General features: G+C 43.6%; 1 protein-coding gene across 1 annotated transcript in view; it reads right to left on the reverse strand.

Moving 5' to 3' along the window:
* The window catches only part of LOC115158960 (leucine-rich repeat-containing protein 7-like), a gene marked incomplete at its 5' end in the record, with an annotated part of 53,819 nt that extends 36,471 nt beyond the window's left edge, over positions 1-17,348 (reverse strand). The window contains 9 exon segments of the mRNA XM_029708394.1: positions 3,727-3,840; positions 3,843-3,870; positions 4,216-4,290; positions 8,279-8,342; positions 10,203-10,259; positions 12,678-12,767; positions 15,105-15,183; positions 15,358-15,475; positions 17,187-17,348. Of these exon segments, the coding sequence (XP_029564254.1) occupies positions 3,727-3,840; positions 3,843-3,870; positions 4,216-4,290; positions 8,279-8,342; positions 10,203-10,259; positions 12,678-12,767; positions 15,105-15,183; positions 15,358-15,475; positions 17,187-17,348 (787 nt within the window).
* Positions 17,349-17,350: the final 2 nt, after the last annotated feature.

Consider the following 17,350-nt stretch of genomic DNA (forward strand, 5'->3'; position numbering starts at 1 on the left):
AGACCCTATTGTTCCAGAGGGGAGAGAGCAGAGACAATCTAACCAGGCAATCTTATTGTTGCAGAGGGGAGATAGCATAGACAATCTAACCAGGAGACCCTATTGTTGCAGAGGGGAGAGAGCAGAGATAATCTAACCAGGAGATCTTATTATTCCAGAGGGGAGAGAGCAGAGACAATATAACCAGGAGATCCTATTGTTTGCAGAGGGGAGAGAGCAGAGACAATATAAATAGTAGATCCTATTGTTGCAGAGGGGAGAGAGCAGAGACAATCTAACCAGGAAATCCTATTGTTCAAAAGGCGAAAGAGCAGAGACAATATAACCAGGAGATCTTATTGTTCCAGAGGGGAGAGAGCAGAGACAATCTAACCAGGAGATCTTATTGTTCCAGAGGGGAGAGAGCAGAGACAATCTAACCAGGAGATCATATTGTTCCAGAGGGGAGAGAGCAGAGACAATCTAACCAGGAGATCCTATTGTTGCAGAGGGGAGAGAGCAGAGACAATATAAATAGTAGATCCTATTGTTGCAGAGGGGAGAGAGCAGAGACAATTTAACTAGGATATCCTATTTTTGCAGAGGGGAGAGAGCAGAGACAATCTAACCAGGAGATCCTATTGTTGCAGAGGGGAGAGAGCAGAGACAATATAAATAGTAGATCCTATTGTTGCAGAGGGGAGAGAGCAGAGACAATCTAACCAGGAAATCCTATTGTTCAAAAGGGGAAAGAGCAGAGACAATCTAACCAGGAGATCTTATTGTTCCAGAGGGGAGAGAGCAGAGACAATCTAACCAGGAGATCATATTGTTCCAGAGGGGAGAGAGCAGAGACAATCTAACCAGGAGATCATATTGTTCCAGAGGGGAGAGAGCAGAGACAATCTAACCAGGAGATCCTACTGTTCCAGAGGGGAGAGAGCAGAGACAATCTAACCAGGAGACCTTATTGTTCCAGAGGGGAGAGAGCAGAGACAATCTAACCAGGAGATCATATTGTTCCAGAGGGGAGAGAGCAGAGATAATCTAACCAGGAGATCTTATTGTTCCAGAGGAAAGAGAGAGCAGAGACAATCTAACCAGGACATCCTATTATTCCAGAGGGGAGAGAGCAGAGATAATCTAACCAGGAGATCTTATTGTTCCAGAGGGGAGAGAGCATAGACAATCTAACCAGGATATGCTATTGTTGCAGAGGGGAGAGAGCAGAGACAACCTAACCAGGAGATCCTATTGTTCCAGAGGGGAGAGAGCAGAGACAATATAAATAGTAGATCCTATTGTTGCAGAGGGGAGAGAGCAGAGACAATCTAACCAGGAAATCCTATTGTTCCAAAGGGGAGAGAGCAGAGACAATATAACCAGAAGATCTTATTGTTCCAGAGGGGGAGAGAGCAGAGACAATCTAACCAGGATATCCTATTGTTGCAGAGGGGAGAGAGCAGAGACAATCTAACCAGGAGATCCTATTGTTCCAGAGGGGAGAGAGCAAAGACAATATAAACAGGATATCCTATTGTTGCAGAGGGGAGAGAGCAGAGACAATCTAACCAGGAGATCCTATTGTTGCAGAGGGGAGAGAGCAGAGACAATCCAACCAAGAGATCCTATTGTTGCAGAGGGGAGAGAACAGAGACAATCTAACCAGGAGATCCTATTGTTGTAGAGGGGAGAGAGCAGAGCCAATCTAACCAGGAGATCCTATTGTTCCAGAGGGGAGAGAGCAGAGAACATGTAACCAGGTTATCCTATTGTTCCAGAGGGGAGAAAAGCAGAGACAATCTAACCAGGAGACCCTATTGTTCCAGAGGGGAGAGAGCAGAGACAATCTAACCAGGAGATCTTATTGTTGCAGAGGGGAGATAGCAGAGACAATCTAACCAGGATACCCTATTGTTGCAGAGGGGAGAGAGCAGAGACAATCTAACCAGGAGACTATTGTTGCAGAGCGGAGAGAGCAGAGACAATCTAACCAGGATATCCTATTGTTGCAGAGGGAGAGAGCAGAGACAATCTAACCAGGATATCCTATTGTTGCAGAGGGGAGAGAGCAAGACAATCTAACCAGGAGATATTATTGTTGCAGAGGGGAGAGAGCAGAGACAATCTAACCAGGATATCCTATTGTTGCAGAGGGGAGAGAGCAGAGACAATATAAATAGTAGATCCTATTGTTGCAGAGGGGAGAGAGCAGAGACAATCTAACCAGGAAATCCTATTGTTCAAAAAGGGGAAAGAGCAGAGACAATCTAACCAGGAGATCTTAGTGTTCCAGAGGGGAGAGAGCAGAGACAATCTAACCAGGAGATCATATTGTTCCAGAGGGGAGAGAGCAGAGACAATCTAACCAGGAGAATCATATTGTTCCAGAGGGGGAGGAGAGCAGAGACAATCTAACCAGGAGAATCCTACTGTTCCAGAGGGGAGAGAGCAGAGACAATCTAACCAGGAGACCTTATTGTTCCAGAGGGGAGAGAGCAGATACAATCTAACCAGGAGATCATATTGTTTCCAGAGGGGAGAGAGCAGAGATAATCTAACCAGGAATCTATTGTTCCAGAGAAAGAGAGAGCAGAGACAATCTAACCAGTACATTCCTATTATTCCAGAGGGAGAGAGCAGAGATAATCTAACCAGGAGATCTTATTGTTCCAGAGGGGAGAGAGCATAGACAAGTCTAACCAGGATATGCTATTGTTGCAGAGGGGGAGAGAGCAGAGACAACCTAACCAGGAGATCCTATTGTTCCAGAGGGAGAGAGCAGAGACAATATAATAGTAGATCCTATTGTTGCAGAGGGGAGAGAGCAGAGACAATCTAACCAGGAAATCCTATTGTTCCAGAGGGGAGAGAGCAGAGACAATATAACCAGAAGATCTTATTGTTCCAGAGGGGAGAGAGCAGAGACAATCTAACCAGGATATCCTATTGTTGCAGAGGGAGAGAGCAGAGACAATCTAACCAGGAGATCCTATTGTTCCAGAGGGGAGAGAGAAAGACAATATAAACAGGATATCCTATTGTTTGCAGAGGGGAGAGAGCAGATACAATCTAACCAGGAGATCCTATTGTTGCAGAGGTGGAGAGAGCAGAGACAATCCAACCAAGAGATCCTATTGTTGCAGAGGGGAGAGTAACAGAGACAATCTAACCGAGGAGATCCTATTGTTGTAGAGGGGAGAGAGCAGAGACACTCTAACCAGGAGATCCTATTGTTCCAGAGGGGGAGAGAGCAGAGAACATGTAACCAGGTTTATCCTATTGTTCCAGAGGGGAGAAAGCAGAGACAATCTAACCAGGGAGACCCTATTGTTCCAGAGGAGAGAGAAACAGAGGACAATCTAACCAGGAGATCTTATTGTTGCAGAGGGGAGATAGCAGAGACAATCTACCGGATACCCTATTGTTGCAGAGGGGAGAGGAGCAGAGACAATCTAACCAGGAGACTATTGTTGCAGAGCGGAGAGAGCAGAGACAATCTAACCAGGATATCCTATTGTTGCAGAGGGGAGAGAGCAGAGACAATTTAACTAGGATATCCTATTTTTTGCAGAGGGGAGAGAGCAGAGACAATCTAACCAGGAGGATCCTATTGTGCAGAGGGGAGATAGCAGAGACAATCTAACCAGGAGATATTATTGTTGCAGAGGGGAGAGAGCAGAGACAATCTAACCAGGAGGATATTATTGTTGCAGATGGGAGAGAGCAGAGCAGTCTATGCCTCACCTATGGTGTCAGGCAGATGCCTGCAGCATGTTGGAGAGAGCAGGAGGTCCTCCAGGCACTCACAGCCATAGATGTCAGTGTCCCAGCTCTCAATCCTGTTTTTAGCCAGGTCCAGTAGCGCAGCTGCCTCAGCTTCCCTATACACTTCAGCAGAAGGGGAGGAGAGATGGAGAGATGATGTTAGAGCGGTTGAAGAGAGGGACAAGAGAGACAAGAGAGAGAAAGAGAGACAGAGAGAGATAGAGAGACAGAGAGAGAGAGAGAGAGAGAGAGAGAGAGATAGAGAGAGAGAGAGAGAGAGAGAGAGAGAGAGAGAGAGAGCTCTGTCTCCAGCTTGCCATTGTTCCAACATGTGGGTTTGAGGGAACTGTCTTGCAAGAGTTTCCCTATGGTGCATCACAACCGCCATGCACAGATTTCATCAGGGCCAATGACAAATGACACAGGCAGATAATGACTGGAGGTGGTAGTGAAGGGCTGTAGGCCTACCCCAGGTATCTTCTGCAGAGAGTTGTTGTCCATCCACAGCTCCTTTAGGTTATGGATCTGCTCCAGGACTTCAGGCTGAAACACCAAAGACACACAACATCCTGTAGCTGTCTAGAACAACCAGCAGCAGGAGGGCTGTACCTTAGAAAATAGCCCAGAAACTAGGGCAAAGACATAAGAAAGCCCTGGCAACTTGGAGTCAGGGCAGGGTGAGGAGTGGCATGTAATTTATCCATCATGGTAAAGGAAGTGGGATTTTAACCACCAATCAATATAAGAAGTGAATAATCTCTGCCACAACACCAAAATAGGCATGTCAAATGACGGCATATGCACACAGAGGGGTGCAAAGTTACGATCCTCAGTCGCTCCTCCATGTATTCTAGAATCATCTCACGTTCCGTATTCTATAATGGAAAAGGGTGTTTGAATCGCTGCACGGGCCACAGTGGGGTAATGAATGAATGGAGCTCTGTGAGTGATTGTATTCGATACAGGCCTGTGTGGAGAGGCCTGGCCAGACTGTGTGTGTCTCTCTGGAGTAAAGGTTATACCCGACTATGTGTAAATGACTCCATTAGGCCAACCTGAGAGACTAAGTGACAGACCTCACAGTCCTTCATGCTGCCCTAATCAATTCCAATCTCTCTATCTAGGTGTTTCATGCATTTCTTTCCCCAGCATGGTGTGGCATCATTGGTGTGGCAGTCAATAAGGACTCCAAATTGTATTGTGGACTATTTTCTATTTAGACTATTTCTGATTATTATTTCTGACAGCTTTTTTCTCATAGTTGTGAGGGTAGCTACAGTATCTTGTGGGTTTTCTAAAAAGTAGTGATGTTTTATTAAGTTTGCCAAGGGCATTCTCCTAAAAAAAATTGTATGTGCTAGCTTTGGTAACAGAATTTGTGACAGAAGTTAATAGAATCTCAGCATGGAAGCAGCCAAAACCCAACAACAACAAAAACAGGAGGTACACAACCACTTTCTCAAAATAATAGAAATTCCAACGTATCATTTGAGACTTTACAACATAGCAATCTAAATCAGACTGATGCAATGCATATTCTATTAACTACTCAAAAAAAGTATAATTTAGAGTAAACTTCAAACCCCAAAAAACAAATGAAGTTTCCGTCCCACCAAGGGTATAAAGAAGGTCAACTGGCATTGGGTAATGGATGCGGTGCTAAAAATGTCCCATGTAGTTGCTGTGTCCCCTACCTGCCCTCTACCCTCCCAAAACATCACACACAATCTCCAAATCCCTCATTGAACTCTTGGATTGTTGTGTGTAGTATGACTCATTAATCCATAGCTCACAATCTACAGTAGAGCTGGAGTCAGTACAGTAGCACCACACTATTTTACTTATAAGTTCAGCTTTAATGAGAAACAAAGAGAAGGGTTGGCATGGTGGACTGTGTTGGCACCTCTACCATGCCTCCTGTTCTCTCCGGATGGAGATTAAACACTTGGATGGTGCTCAGTGCCATGGAGCTTCCTGTGCAGAGGCATGTCCTCTTGTCTGTCTTTGAAGCTCTGCGATGTCATTTCCTCTCTGCTGATGACATCCACTGCTCTGCTCTACCCCGGCCCTCCAAGCACCGGCATCTGCGTCCCCCCCCCCCTCCCCCCTCCCCCTCCTCCCTCCTCCCTCTTCATGTTCTCCAGGCAGGGACTTTAATTAGGAAACTTCCTCACTCTCTGCCTCTGTGACACACAGGACTAAGCATCTGCGCGTGGCTCAGCTGGGCCCACATGTGCTGAGGTCATTGTTTGGTTTCGTCATATGACAATGCCTCTGAAGTTGCATTTTCTGTAGTTTATGTCAGTGGCAGACGTTTTCACATCTGCATCTTCTGCATGTGTTTAGCCTAGAGCAAGGACAATGTTTTCAGTCTCATTCATATCAATGAGCTGCTTGTGCTGAATGCACATAAGGTCTTCTGAATCCTGGTCTTATACATGTAATGTTTTCAGTTTAGTAAAACCGAGTAGAAGACTGATTGCCACTAAAATAAGGCATGAGCTGAAATCAGATGGAGAGAGCTTTCATAGACCTTCTGGTTCAGCCAACCTGTTGGAAGCTCTGTTGACTCTGAATGACATTCCAGAGCTTAGTTTAATTAAGGGGAAAGGTGTCTGCCTCCACAAAGAAATACCAGTAAACCAGGACGGAATTCTGGAGAAAAAAAATCCATGAATTCTCCATGCTGAAAAACACTGATAGAATAATCTAACATCACCACTGAAACCATCAGCTGAAGAAATGCAATAGGCATGTTGGCACAAGGTATGGGACAGATGAGGAAGAAACAACAGCTTAAGGAATGCGAGAAAATGCATTCTATTTTCCCTGGGCTTCAAAATCAGCAGGCAATAAAGCTAGACTACAAGATTCTATTTGAGGGGAATTGAGATGCAATTGGCAATGTGGCTCACACTATCAGCAAAAAGCAACAGGAGTCCTTGAATGGGGAAGGGATAGGATGAGAGAGGCCATAAGTGGAGGGAGGGAGGCTTGTATTTAAGTAGGACCACAGATTGTGAGTTCAGACTATAGCACCAGGAAGAGTTGATGGGCGCTCTCTCTCTCTCTCTGCAGTAACTTGGGGACTTCAGCAAAGCATGCTTATCACAATGCCAAACCATCTGCTCCCTTGGAACGGGCTGTGCAAATTATGGCCTTTTCCTCACTTCCAAGGACAAAGTCCTGGAAATACTAAAGGTACATCATGTGACAGAAAGTATAGACGAGGGGTTCCCAAACTTTTTTGGCCTGCGACCCCATTTTGAGATCAAACATTTTCGTGACTCCACCATGTAAACAAAGTGACGTAATCAACGGCCAATGTTTACTTTTTTTAATTGGGGTTATGACAGTCTATTACAAATCAGTCTGACAGTACTTTTGACAGTATTTCAATCTGAAGGAAGTATGGCTTGAAGTGACTGAAATGCATCAGAACGGTATGGAAGTTCAGAAGACCATCAGGTAACACTTTTGTATGATCTTGATATTATTTTGCCCCCAGTCTGATTTAGTCCTGGTCTTGTCCACTGTTCTAATAAGTCCTTCGTGGGCTTGTGGGGCTCGTAGGGGAAACAAGCACCTACGTGTTCCTTAGAGTCTAATCTTCAGTGATGGGTCATAATATTTTGTAGTTTAAACTGTTAAAAAAATAGAGCCATTTGTAGGAAGAAAACAGAAACCACTCTGTTTAATACATCTAGCGGCTACCGGCTATGAAGTAAGTACATATTTTGAAATTTCATTTCAGTTTCTCTCGCAACCCCATTTTCAAATAAGGCGGCCCCTCATGGGGTTGCGACCCCTCGTTTGGGAAACGCTGGTACAGACCTAAAGAAAAATGCCCTTATGTATAAAATTCGATGGTTGGAAAACAGGAGTCATTCTGAGATGGGTTTTGTGCCTGTTGATCTTGACCTTGAGTGAGGAGGAGGCAGGTGCTGCTGTGTCCATAGTGAGTGTGTTCCAACGCCACGGTGAGACAGAGGGGTCTGTGGAGGCAGCCCAGCCCTCAGTCTAACAGCACATTTAGACATGCACAATTAAGGCATCAGTGGGACCTGTGGCACAGAGCATGTCATGCATGGCATCACCCAGCAGCTCTCCCAGGGGCTCCGCAGTCCCAGCACAGTGTGTGATCATGTTAACCAAGGATGACTTAGAGAAGTTACGCACTTGAAAAGCCTCCCTCCCTCCTTGAGCATTCTGCATCCACACACTTCATACTGCCCCATTTTAGATATCACATGGATTGTTGGTCAATAATCATGCAGCATTTTAAACTAACCTCACAGTACCTCTCTAATGTACCAGCCATTTCCCATGGCACACTTGCGCGCATTCACGCACACATGTACACACACACAGCGGGCGGAGGGAGCAGTGCTGGAGACGTAATGACGGTGCAGAGCAGAGCGAGGGGAGGCCCGGCTCTGGCTCGTCTTCCAGGTCTGCTGGGTCATGGCTGCCTGTGTGGTGACAGCTGCTGTCCACGTGACTGGCGTCTTCAAAGGGTCTCTTTTCTTACCAGTTCAGTGAATTCATTGCTTCCCAAGTCTAATCGCTCCAGCTGTGACAGTCTGTGTATTGACCTGCAGCAAACAAGAGGGAAGAGCCTCAGATTCTGGCATAGAAACAAAGTCACCATTTAAAAAGGCCAATCACCAGCCAAACTCCCTCCCAAACAGGCCTCCTGCAAGTCTGCCATTGCAGAGGGGATGCCGTGCTAGCCAGATATCCCCACACATTCACAGAATATTCACTACAAACATAAATAGCTAAAATCAAAACAATGCAGTTAGTTAATGATTAATATAACATGAAATGGCTTTCTCCATTGCACCATGCAACACCTCAAATTAAACTCTTTCATCCATGCAGTGTACACAATGTCAGCCGGGGAGAGCAATGTCAGAATGATTTCATCTAAGATGTATTGCACGTCATTACTGGTTGTATTGGCTTGCGATTGCAGAGGATCTTTGTCTTGAGTGGTGAGCGTCCATTAGTAAAATCACTAAAGCGGATACTCTGCCATGTATGTTTTACGTCATGATATACAGCAGCTGGGCCATATAGTTCATTTCAATTATGATGTGAGAACAAACAGATCAGATCCCTCATGGCAGAATATCTCCCCAACCTTGATTACATATCAAAATCCTATTTGTAATCTATACCCTTCCTCTAGGATACACTTTCCCTCCAATGACTCCACGATAACGTGATACACTCATTAACTGAATGAGGACATTACACTCATCTTCAAGGGGAAACATGTTTGAGTTGGTTTACGCAGATGAATAAACATCCCTTGCTGTGCCACATTAGAGGTGACAGAGGATGAGTGTACTTCATTTGACTCATCTCTAGTGTGAGGGATGGGGGTAGGGTTATTGTTATGGTGGGATAAAAGTTGTTTTCAAATCAGGACACCTGAGTGAGCCAGCATGCATGCACCAACCAATGTGAGCAGTGTGTCTGTCTCTCAGACACGCAACGCAACACTCTCTACTATGATAAATCACAACATCACTGGCTGCGCTCCACTAGCTACACACACGCTCCAACATGGGGCCTTCTTCACATTTCATTTAGACATCAAATAACAAGACCACAGCACAGCGCCCCTCCTCTGACACATGCTACCCATCGCACAGAGAGAGACTGATGGCATTTGCTTTAGAAGCTGCTATTTACCATGCTCTGACTCTGATCTGCCCATTAAGATTCCAACTCAGAATGTTACTCAGGCTATTTGGCCCCCCGTGTGCTGCAGGGGGAATGGTAAAACCAAAGCCTGCTGTGTGGACGAGTACCTTGGGCAGGGTTGGATTATTCATAGGGACTGAATAGGCATGCTGGCTGCTAAAACTGTCAGGGTTTCCATTAACAGACACTTTTCATGGCTACTTCAGTAGCTCCTCCATAGGAGAGAGGGGACAGACGTGAGGTGGGTAGGCTGTGTGTAGGTTGGATGGAGTGGGATGAAGGCTATCATTTATTTGAAGTGCTGAGGGAAAACATTGAGACGTTGCAATAAAATACTGTATTAACATGTGGATAGATACCACTCAAACAGTTAAACATTGTAGTTCTCTCTACTTGTATGAATCAGTGATATTGGCTGCAAGTTATCCAGGCTGTATCACAACCAGCCGTGATTGGGAGTCCCATAGGGCGGCGCACAATTAGCCCAGCGTCGTCCGGGTTTGGCTGGTGTAGGCCGTCAATATAAATACGAATTTGTTCTTCACTGACTTGCCTGGTTAAATAAAGGTTAAATATATATATATTTTTTATTATCTATGTACTTTAGTGAAAAGTATGTTGGCAAAGAGTTTAGTTTCAGCCTGGGATGTCTTTTACTGTACCATTTCCTTTCCATCCCATAGCTAACTCTAGCTGCCCTGGTGAGGTGAGGAGAGGTCTCTGCGTGGTTAGTCACTCACTTGTTTCTCGTTTTCAGGTGGTTCTCTCGCAGTTCCAGGATCCGTAACTTGGAAAGTCTGAAAGGTAGAGGATGTCAAAAACACAACAAGACAAACAAAACAAATTATAGGGAGGGTATATTCCTGGAAACTTTTGAAGTTTACCAGAAGATTACCAGAATTTTCATCTTTCAAGGATTTTATGTAATCTGTCACAAGACATCTAGTGGCCCTTTGGGTACTTCAGATTGTCACAGGTGTCTGTAATAATCTCTGGTACTCTGTGTGGCCTTATCACATGTAAAATACATGAAATAATTGAATAAGATTTAAAAAAATGGAATGACAAAGCTACAAAACATTATCCTAAATAAAAATGATAAACTCAGGGTTTCAGCATGAAATAACCTTTATGCAGTGCATTTGGAAAGTATACAGACCCCTTGATTTACAGCCTTATTCTAAAATGCATTAAATCATTTTTTCCCCTCATCAATCTACATGCAATACCCCATAATGACAAAGCAAAAACATGTTCTAATTTTTTTTTGCAAATGTATAAAAAATGTACTGAAATATTACATTTACATAAGTATTCAGACCCTTTACTCGGTACTTTGTTGATGCACCTATGTCAGCAATGACAGCCTTGAGTCTTCCTTGGTATGACGCTACAAGCTTGGCACACCTGTATTCTTCTCTGCGAATCCTCTCAAGCTCTGTCAGGTTGGATGGGGAGCATCGCTGCACAGCTATTTTCAGGTCTCTCCAGAGATCAGGTTCAAGTCCGGTCTCTGGCTGGGCCACTCAAGGACAGTGAGACTTGTTCCGAAGTACCCACAGCATGATGCTGCCACCACCATGCTTCACTGTAGGGATGGTGCCAGGTTTTCTCCAGATGTGACGCTTGGCATTCAGGCCGAAGAGTTCAATCTTGGTTTCATCAGAGTAGAGAATCTTGTTTCTCATGGTCTGAGAGCCCTTTAGGTGCCTTTTGGCAAACTCCAAGCGGGCTGTCATGTGCCTTTTTACTGAGGAGTGGCTTCTGCCTGGACACTACCATAAAGGCCTGATTGGTGAGGTGCTACAGAGATGGTTGTCCTTCTGGAAGTTTCTCCCATCTCCACAGAGGAACTCTGGAGCTCTGTCAGAGTGACCATCGGGTTCTTGGTCATCTCCCTAACAAGGCCCTTCTCCCCCGATTTTTCAGTTTGGCCAGGTGGCCAGCTCTAGGAAGAGTCTTGGTGGATCCAAACTTCTACCATTTAAGAATGATGGAGGCCACTGAGTTCTTGGGGACCTTCAATGCTGCAGACATTCTTTGGTACCCTTTCCCAGATCTGTGCCTCGACACAATCTACGGACAATTCCTGTCAACTGTGGGACCTTATATAGACAGGTGTGTGCCTTTCCAAATCATGTCCAATCAATTGAATTTACCACAGGTAGACTCCATCAAGTTGTAAAAAGATCTCAAGGATGATAAATGGAAACAGGATGTACCTCTGCTCAATTTCGAGTCTCATAGCAAAGGGTCTGAATACTTATGTAAATAAGGTATTTGTTTTTTTTATTATTATACATTTGCAAACATTTCTAAAAAACTGTTTGCTTTGTCATTATTGGGTATTGAGTGCAGATTGACGAGGGAAAAAAACATTTTAATCAATTTTAGAATAAGGCTGTAACATAACAAAATGTGGAAAAAGTAATGGGGTCTGAATACATTCCAAATGCACTGTACAAACTTGTATTTATTTTACTATGTCAATATGTATTTGTTGTCAATGTTTTGGTGTCAAACTGGTGGTTGCTTTGAAAAATTTCAATAGTTGGAAGAGTTGCAGAGTTAATTGAAAATAATGCCATTGTTGACTAGATGCTTTTTTCATTAATTATATTTTCTCTTGAGCCTTATGGTCTATCTATTAGAAACTCATGGACAATATGGACATAATAAATGCATACTATATATGAATATATCTCCTTTTTTTTTTTTTTTTTTACAGTTATCCAAGTAGAAATGACCAAATTTATGATAGATTGCCTTAGATTTTCTGTTAATTACCAAAATTACTGAAGATTACAGTAACTTTAGTAAATGAACCCTAGTATTAATAGATGTTAATGATATGCATAGGACTGTAAAGTACTGGATCAGAAAACATGACACCCCAACCTTAAATTCCATTACACTGAGCCCAAGAGCAATACCACTGCTGTTTTGATGAATTGTTACTTTTACTCAATTTATCACCAAACCAGATAGGAGATGCTGCTAAACCCATTGCTTTATTAATGCAAGCCCCAGGCAAGTGCTTTTTACCAGGCGTTGTTGTGTGCAGAGAATAAAGAACAGTCTGTTTACAATGTAAACCCACCTAGGCATATTTGTAACGGAGCGCAGAATAAAAGCTCCAATCCAAACCCTATACATACACAGAGGGCCCAAGGACCCACAGTCGCAGAGCAGGGTACTCCATAAGCTGAACTCACCTGCCAAAGTTGGCGGGGAGGTACTCCAGAAAAGCGTCGTTTAAGAAGAGCTGTGTCAGGTTGAGGAGCTGGGTGAAGCCGTCTGGGAGCCTGCAGTGGAGAGATTGAAAATGAGAGAGAGGGAAGGGAAGAGAGAGAAAGAGAACGGTAGAAAGAAAGAGAGCAGGTTCCTGTTAGTTGGTGCCAGGGTACAGGATTTACAGAGGCTAAGGACCTCAGACACATTTAAAGTCAGGCTAAATGTTAGCCCGCCCCATTCCCATGACAGCTCCCCTGAACCAGCTCCACTCAGCGCTGTCAGAGAAGCTAGCACACTGCAGCCCTACAGAATGACACATACTCATACCTTGGTGCCCCAAGGTTCAATATTCGGCCCATGTCACGTCCTGACCAATATAAGTTGTTATTTTCTATGGTAGAGTGGTCAGGGCGTGACAGGGGGTGTTTTTGTGTTTGTTCTATGTTTTCTATGTTGTGGTTCTAGTTTGTCTATTTCTAGGTTGGGGTTTATTGGGTTGACCTTCAATTGGAGGCAGCTGGTCCTCGTTGCCTCTGATTGGAGGTCATATTTAGTAGGGGTGTTTCTGCATGTTGTTTATGGGTTATTATCTTTTGAGTAGTGTGTTGTACTCTCTGTGTCATGGTTTGTTGTCTTGTATTTTCTAGTATTTCAGTGTATTGCATTCAGTTTCACTTTTAATAAATATGTGGAACTAAAAACTGCATCTTGGTCCGCTCCTTCGAACAGCCGTGACAGCCCACTACTGTTTACAACATATATAAATAACATTGGTAATGCTGTAAAAAAATATATAATTGTATGCAGATGAGTGTTGTACTCCATTGCTTCATCGGTTTGCCAAGCCTTTTCACATTTTAAGTCAGATTTTCAAGCACTGCAGAGGTCACTTTTTGATCTAAAGTTAGTGCTAAATGCAAACAAAATGCATGCTTTTTTCTAGGTCCCAACAACCCGTATTTAAATGAATTTGTAATGCCAAGTTTGAACGGTACAGAAATTGAGCGAGTTCCTTCCTACAAATATGATGGTATCTGGCTTGGTGACAAACTGTCGTTTAAAAAACGTCACTGAGCTGGTGAAGAAGTTTACGTTTCATTTTTTTTTTTTTTACAGAAACAAAGCATGTCTGACTTTTGTTAATAGGAAGTAAATTGTCCAGGCCACTTGTATGTTTATTTTAGACTATGGGGATATTATCTATACGCATGCAGCAGCAGCTACACTTAAACCACTAGATGCTGTTTTCATTGTGCCCTTAGGTTTATTACTGGTGATGGTTGTTCAACTCACCATTGTGTTTTGTATCAAAAAAATGGGTTGGTCCTCTGTATGTAAGGAGAGAGCAGCATTTTCTTGTTTATCTACAAAGCACTCATGTAGAAACATCCTATGTATCTATCATCATTAATTAAATGTAGACTTATAAAATGGCCAAACCCAGTCTCAGGCTTGGATAACACCGGAGGCCCCTTCAGTCTCTACAGAGCTGGGCAAAGCTGATTTTTTTTTTTTTGCACCATTTATGTGAGATCTCTGAAATGAGATGTTCTGGTCCCCATTGGTCAGTTCTGAGTACTAATCAGAGACCTTACGTTGATAAATGTGTCTGTTTTTTTAATATGTTTGAAACGTTGTATATTGTGTGTTTGATGTATTTATGCAGGGCTCATCTGTAAAAGAGACCCTAGTCTCAGTATAATAAAAAGCCAATCAGTAATACATCCTTACTCTAGTTTACGAGGACCCATTTGTTTGTCAACCTATGATTTCCCACCAACAAATGCAAAATGTATGGCGTAAATATTTTTCAGTGGCAGTGCAACTCCCTTATGGCTTTCCAATGTATTTAATGCAGGAGTCACGTCATGTCAAGAACTAGCAGAGAGACCTGCATTACCCTCTGTAAGGACAGAAAACGACTCAAATCAAATTTATGGTCACATACACATGGTTAGCAGATGTTAATGCGAGTGCAGCGAAATATGCCATATTTAACAAATGGCATATTTACACAATGCAGTATCAATTAAGATAATTAACAGGGCAGGGCAGAAATGTCTTAGTTTAACATTGATGGAATTGTTTCTATTCTTCTATTCAAATAATTTCAATTCAGAAAAAAGCCTCAGATACACAAATAGAACAGTCTCCCATGTAGTTATTTGCCTCTTTGTATCTGTTAGAGTTGCCCTGGGCGATTTTGGAAAATATTAAAAAGATTAACCCATAATTTCTACAGCCATTTTTACTGAAATATTCATGGATGTTTCTTACTGAGGTAATCTGTTGTTGTTGCTTGGTACATAGTGACAGACACAGCTGTTGGCGATGATAGTACAGCATTACCATCATCCCTATAGACTACAGCCATTCCACCACAATGATACACTTCTCTCTTCACTTACTTGGCAATGGGATTTACACTTGCCTCCACAACAGATAAGCATTTACAGCATTTAATGTTGTCTGGGAACTCTTGAATACCTAAAGATGGAATGGAATAGAAACATGTTTGTCATTCATAACCAATTAACACTCATGCCTCATCCTTTTGTACATCATGCAAACATTTAGAGTCACAGTATCAGTAGAGAGTAGAGATCTCGAATAGATCAGAGTAGAAACTAGCAGAGATTTCTATGGATCTCACTCACTTACCGTTTTTACTGATGTCTAACTCCCTCAGGTTTACAAGGCTGGCTATGGTGGTTGGCAGGTTTGACAGGTCATTGTCAGGCATGCTCAGCTTCCGGAGAGCCTGACAGTTAAATAGTTGCTTTAGAAAGAGAGAGGCAGAATAGAAGAAACACAAGTTATACTCTTAGCCTGCTGTGTTGAAAGAGTGTAGACTTGGTGAGACTTCATGCATTGAGTTTCAATGAGGCTGGTCTCTAGTGATGCGATGCTGTTAAATGAGTAACGTCTCTTTCAACATTCTAACGGGTTTCCCATTGATCACTGTAAGAGCAGCCACTCTCAGTTGAGTAACCTTGTGGGACAACATTAGTCCTCCACAGCTCTCTCCTCAGAGAGAGGGAGGGGGAGAGAGAGCGAGAGAGAGAGCGAGAGCGAGAGAGAGAAAGAGAGTGAGGTAACAGAGAGAGAAGGTGAAAGGGTGCTATACAGAGTTATAGTGGGCATGTGCATCGCAGCATGCCACTTGATGTTTGAGATAACAGGTTACAAATGACCATCACAGTGTATCATGAATAATGAATAGATCAACTTTTACATTCAAAGCCAGCCAATACAGTATCAGCAAGCGCCTTCTCCTATATTTGACTGCAGTCCATTCCTTTCTCCATGAAAAGGAGAGACTAGAAAGGGAGACGTTCTGAGTCTCTGCATCCCAAACGGCACCTTATTCCCTATTTGGCCCATAGGGCTCTGGTTAAAAGTAGTGCACTACAAAGGGAAGAGGGTGCCATTTGAGATGCAGTCAAGGAGACATTACAGTCCAGTGGGGACATTACTATAACATGCCCATTATGAGAGGCCATTACTCTTTAAGAGCAGTAAGAGCCATAGGGGGAGTAGCTACAACAATGAAGACTGGAGAGGAGAGCCAGCATTGTCCAGTCTTGCCCAGGGCATCACTCTGATACATGAGCCACACTTACATAAAGGACCACACACTCTGGCTCTATCAATGCCTGGACTTATGCAACCCTGTGAGGAGCCACACTGGCCCTGAACTCATGTCACAAAGACCCTAACCTAACGCAGCAGGTGTAAAAAAAACACCTGAGAAGGGTCCCCATATCCGGTTGTCATGAGAAAAAGAAGTTAAAGATACCGAAGTCGGTTTCTGCCAACTTAAAGCATCTAATTGGGAGTTTGTTGATGAACACACTGAAATTTCATGAAATGTGGTAATTCCACTGAACCACTCTGAAGGATATCACAGTTAATTTCACTGTAAACATTCAGCCAATACATTGTTGGATTTCATCAATGTTGTATTAAATGACTATGATGTATTCAGCCAGGGGTTTCAATTTAAAACAGACACTATTGTCAAGATTGTAATAGATCTCCGTTGAAAGTCTTAACGAAAGCTACATTCACAGATTGTATTGTTTTCTATTCAATGTGAAGGTCAGACAAGAGTCAGCAAGTCCATTTGTGTTTCACTCTCTGCTTCATAAGCAGCTCATTTACAGACAGGAAGGACATTGCGGCACTGTTTGGTCTGTGGGGGTCTGGTTGGCCTGGCAACTCATTTAGCCAATCAACACTGAGCGCCACATGAAGAGAGAGTGCATCGAGCTGAGATAATGTTTCCATCGATCATTACGCCATGCTTTAGTAATGTGGGGGAAATTCAAGGGAATGACTGGTCTAAACTATTTGGCTTTATAGAGCCTCTTTTCTACAGTTCACCCCTTTCATTTCCCAGCCCCAGCCTTGTCCCCAGCCTCGTCCCCACCCTCAGTCCCAGCCCCAGGCTCAGCCCTGTCCCCAGCCTCAGCCCCAGGAGAACCCACCTTGGGCAGCTCCTCGATCTGGTTGGCATCCAGGTAGAGCTCCTCCAGTGTGCGCTCGAAGCTGAATATCTCCTTGGGCACCTGCTGCAGGCTGCAGTGGGAGTAGTCCAGCACTGAGATGACCTCCTCCTCACCCCGGAAGCACCGGCACGGCACCAGCGCCC

The sequence above is a fragment of the Salmo trutta genome, chromosome 22 (assembly GCF_901001165.1).
Source record: "Salmo trutta chromosome 22, fSalTru1.1, whole genome shotgun sequence".
Lineage (NCBI taxonomy): Eukaryota > Metazoa > Chordata > Actinopteri > Salmoniformes > Salmonidae > Salmo > Salmo trutta.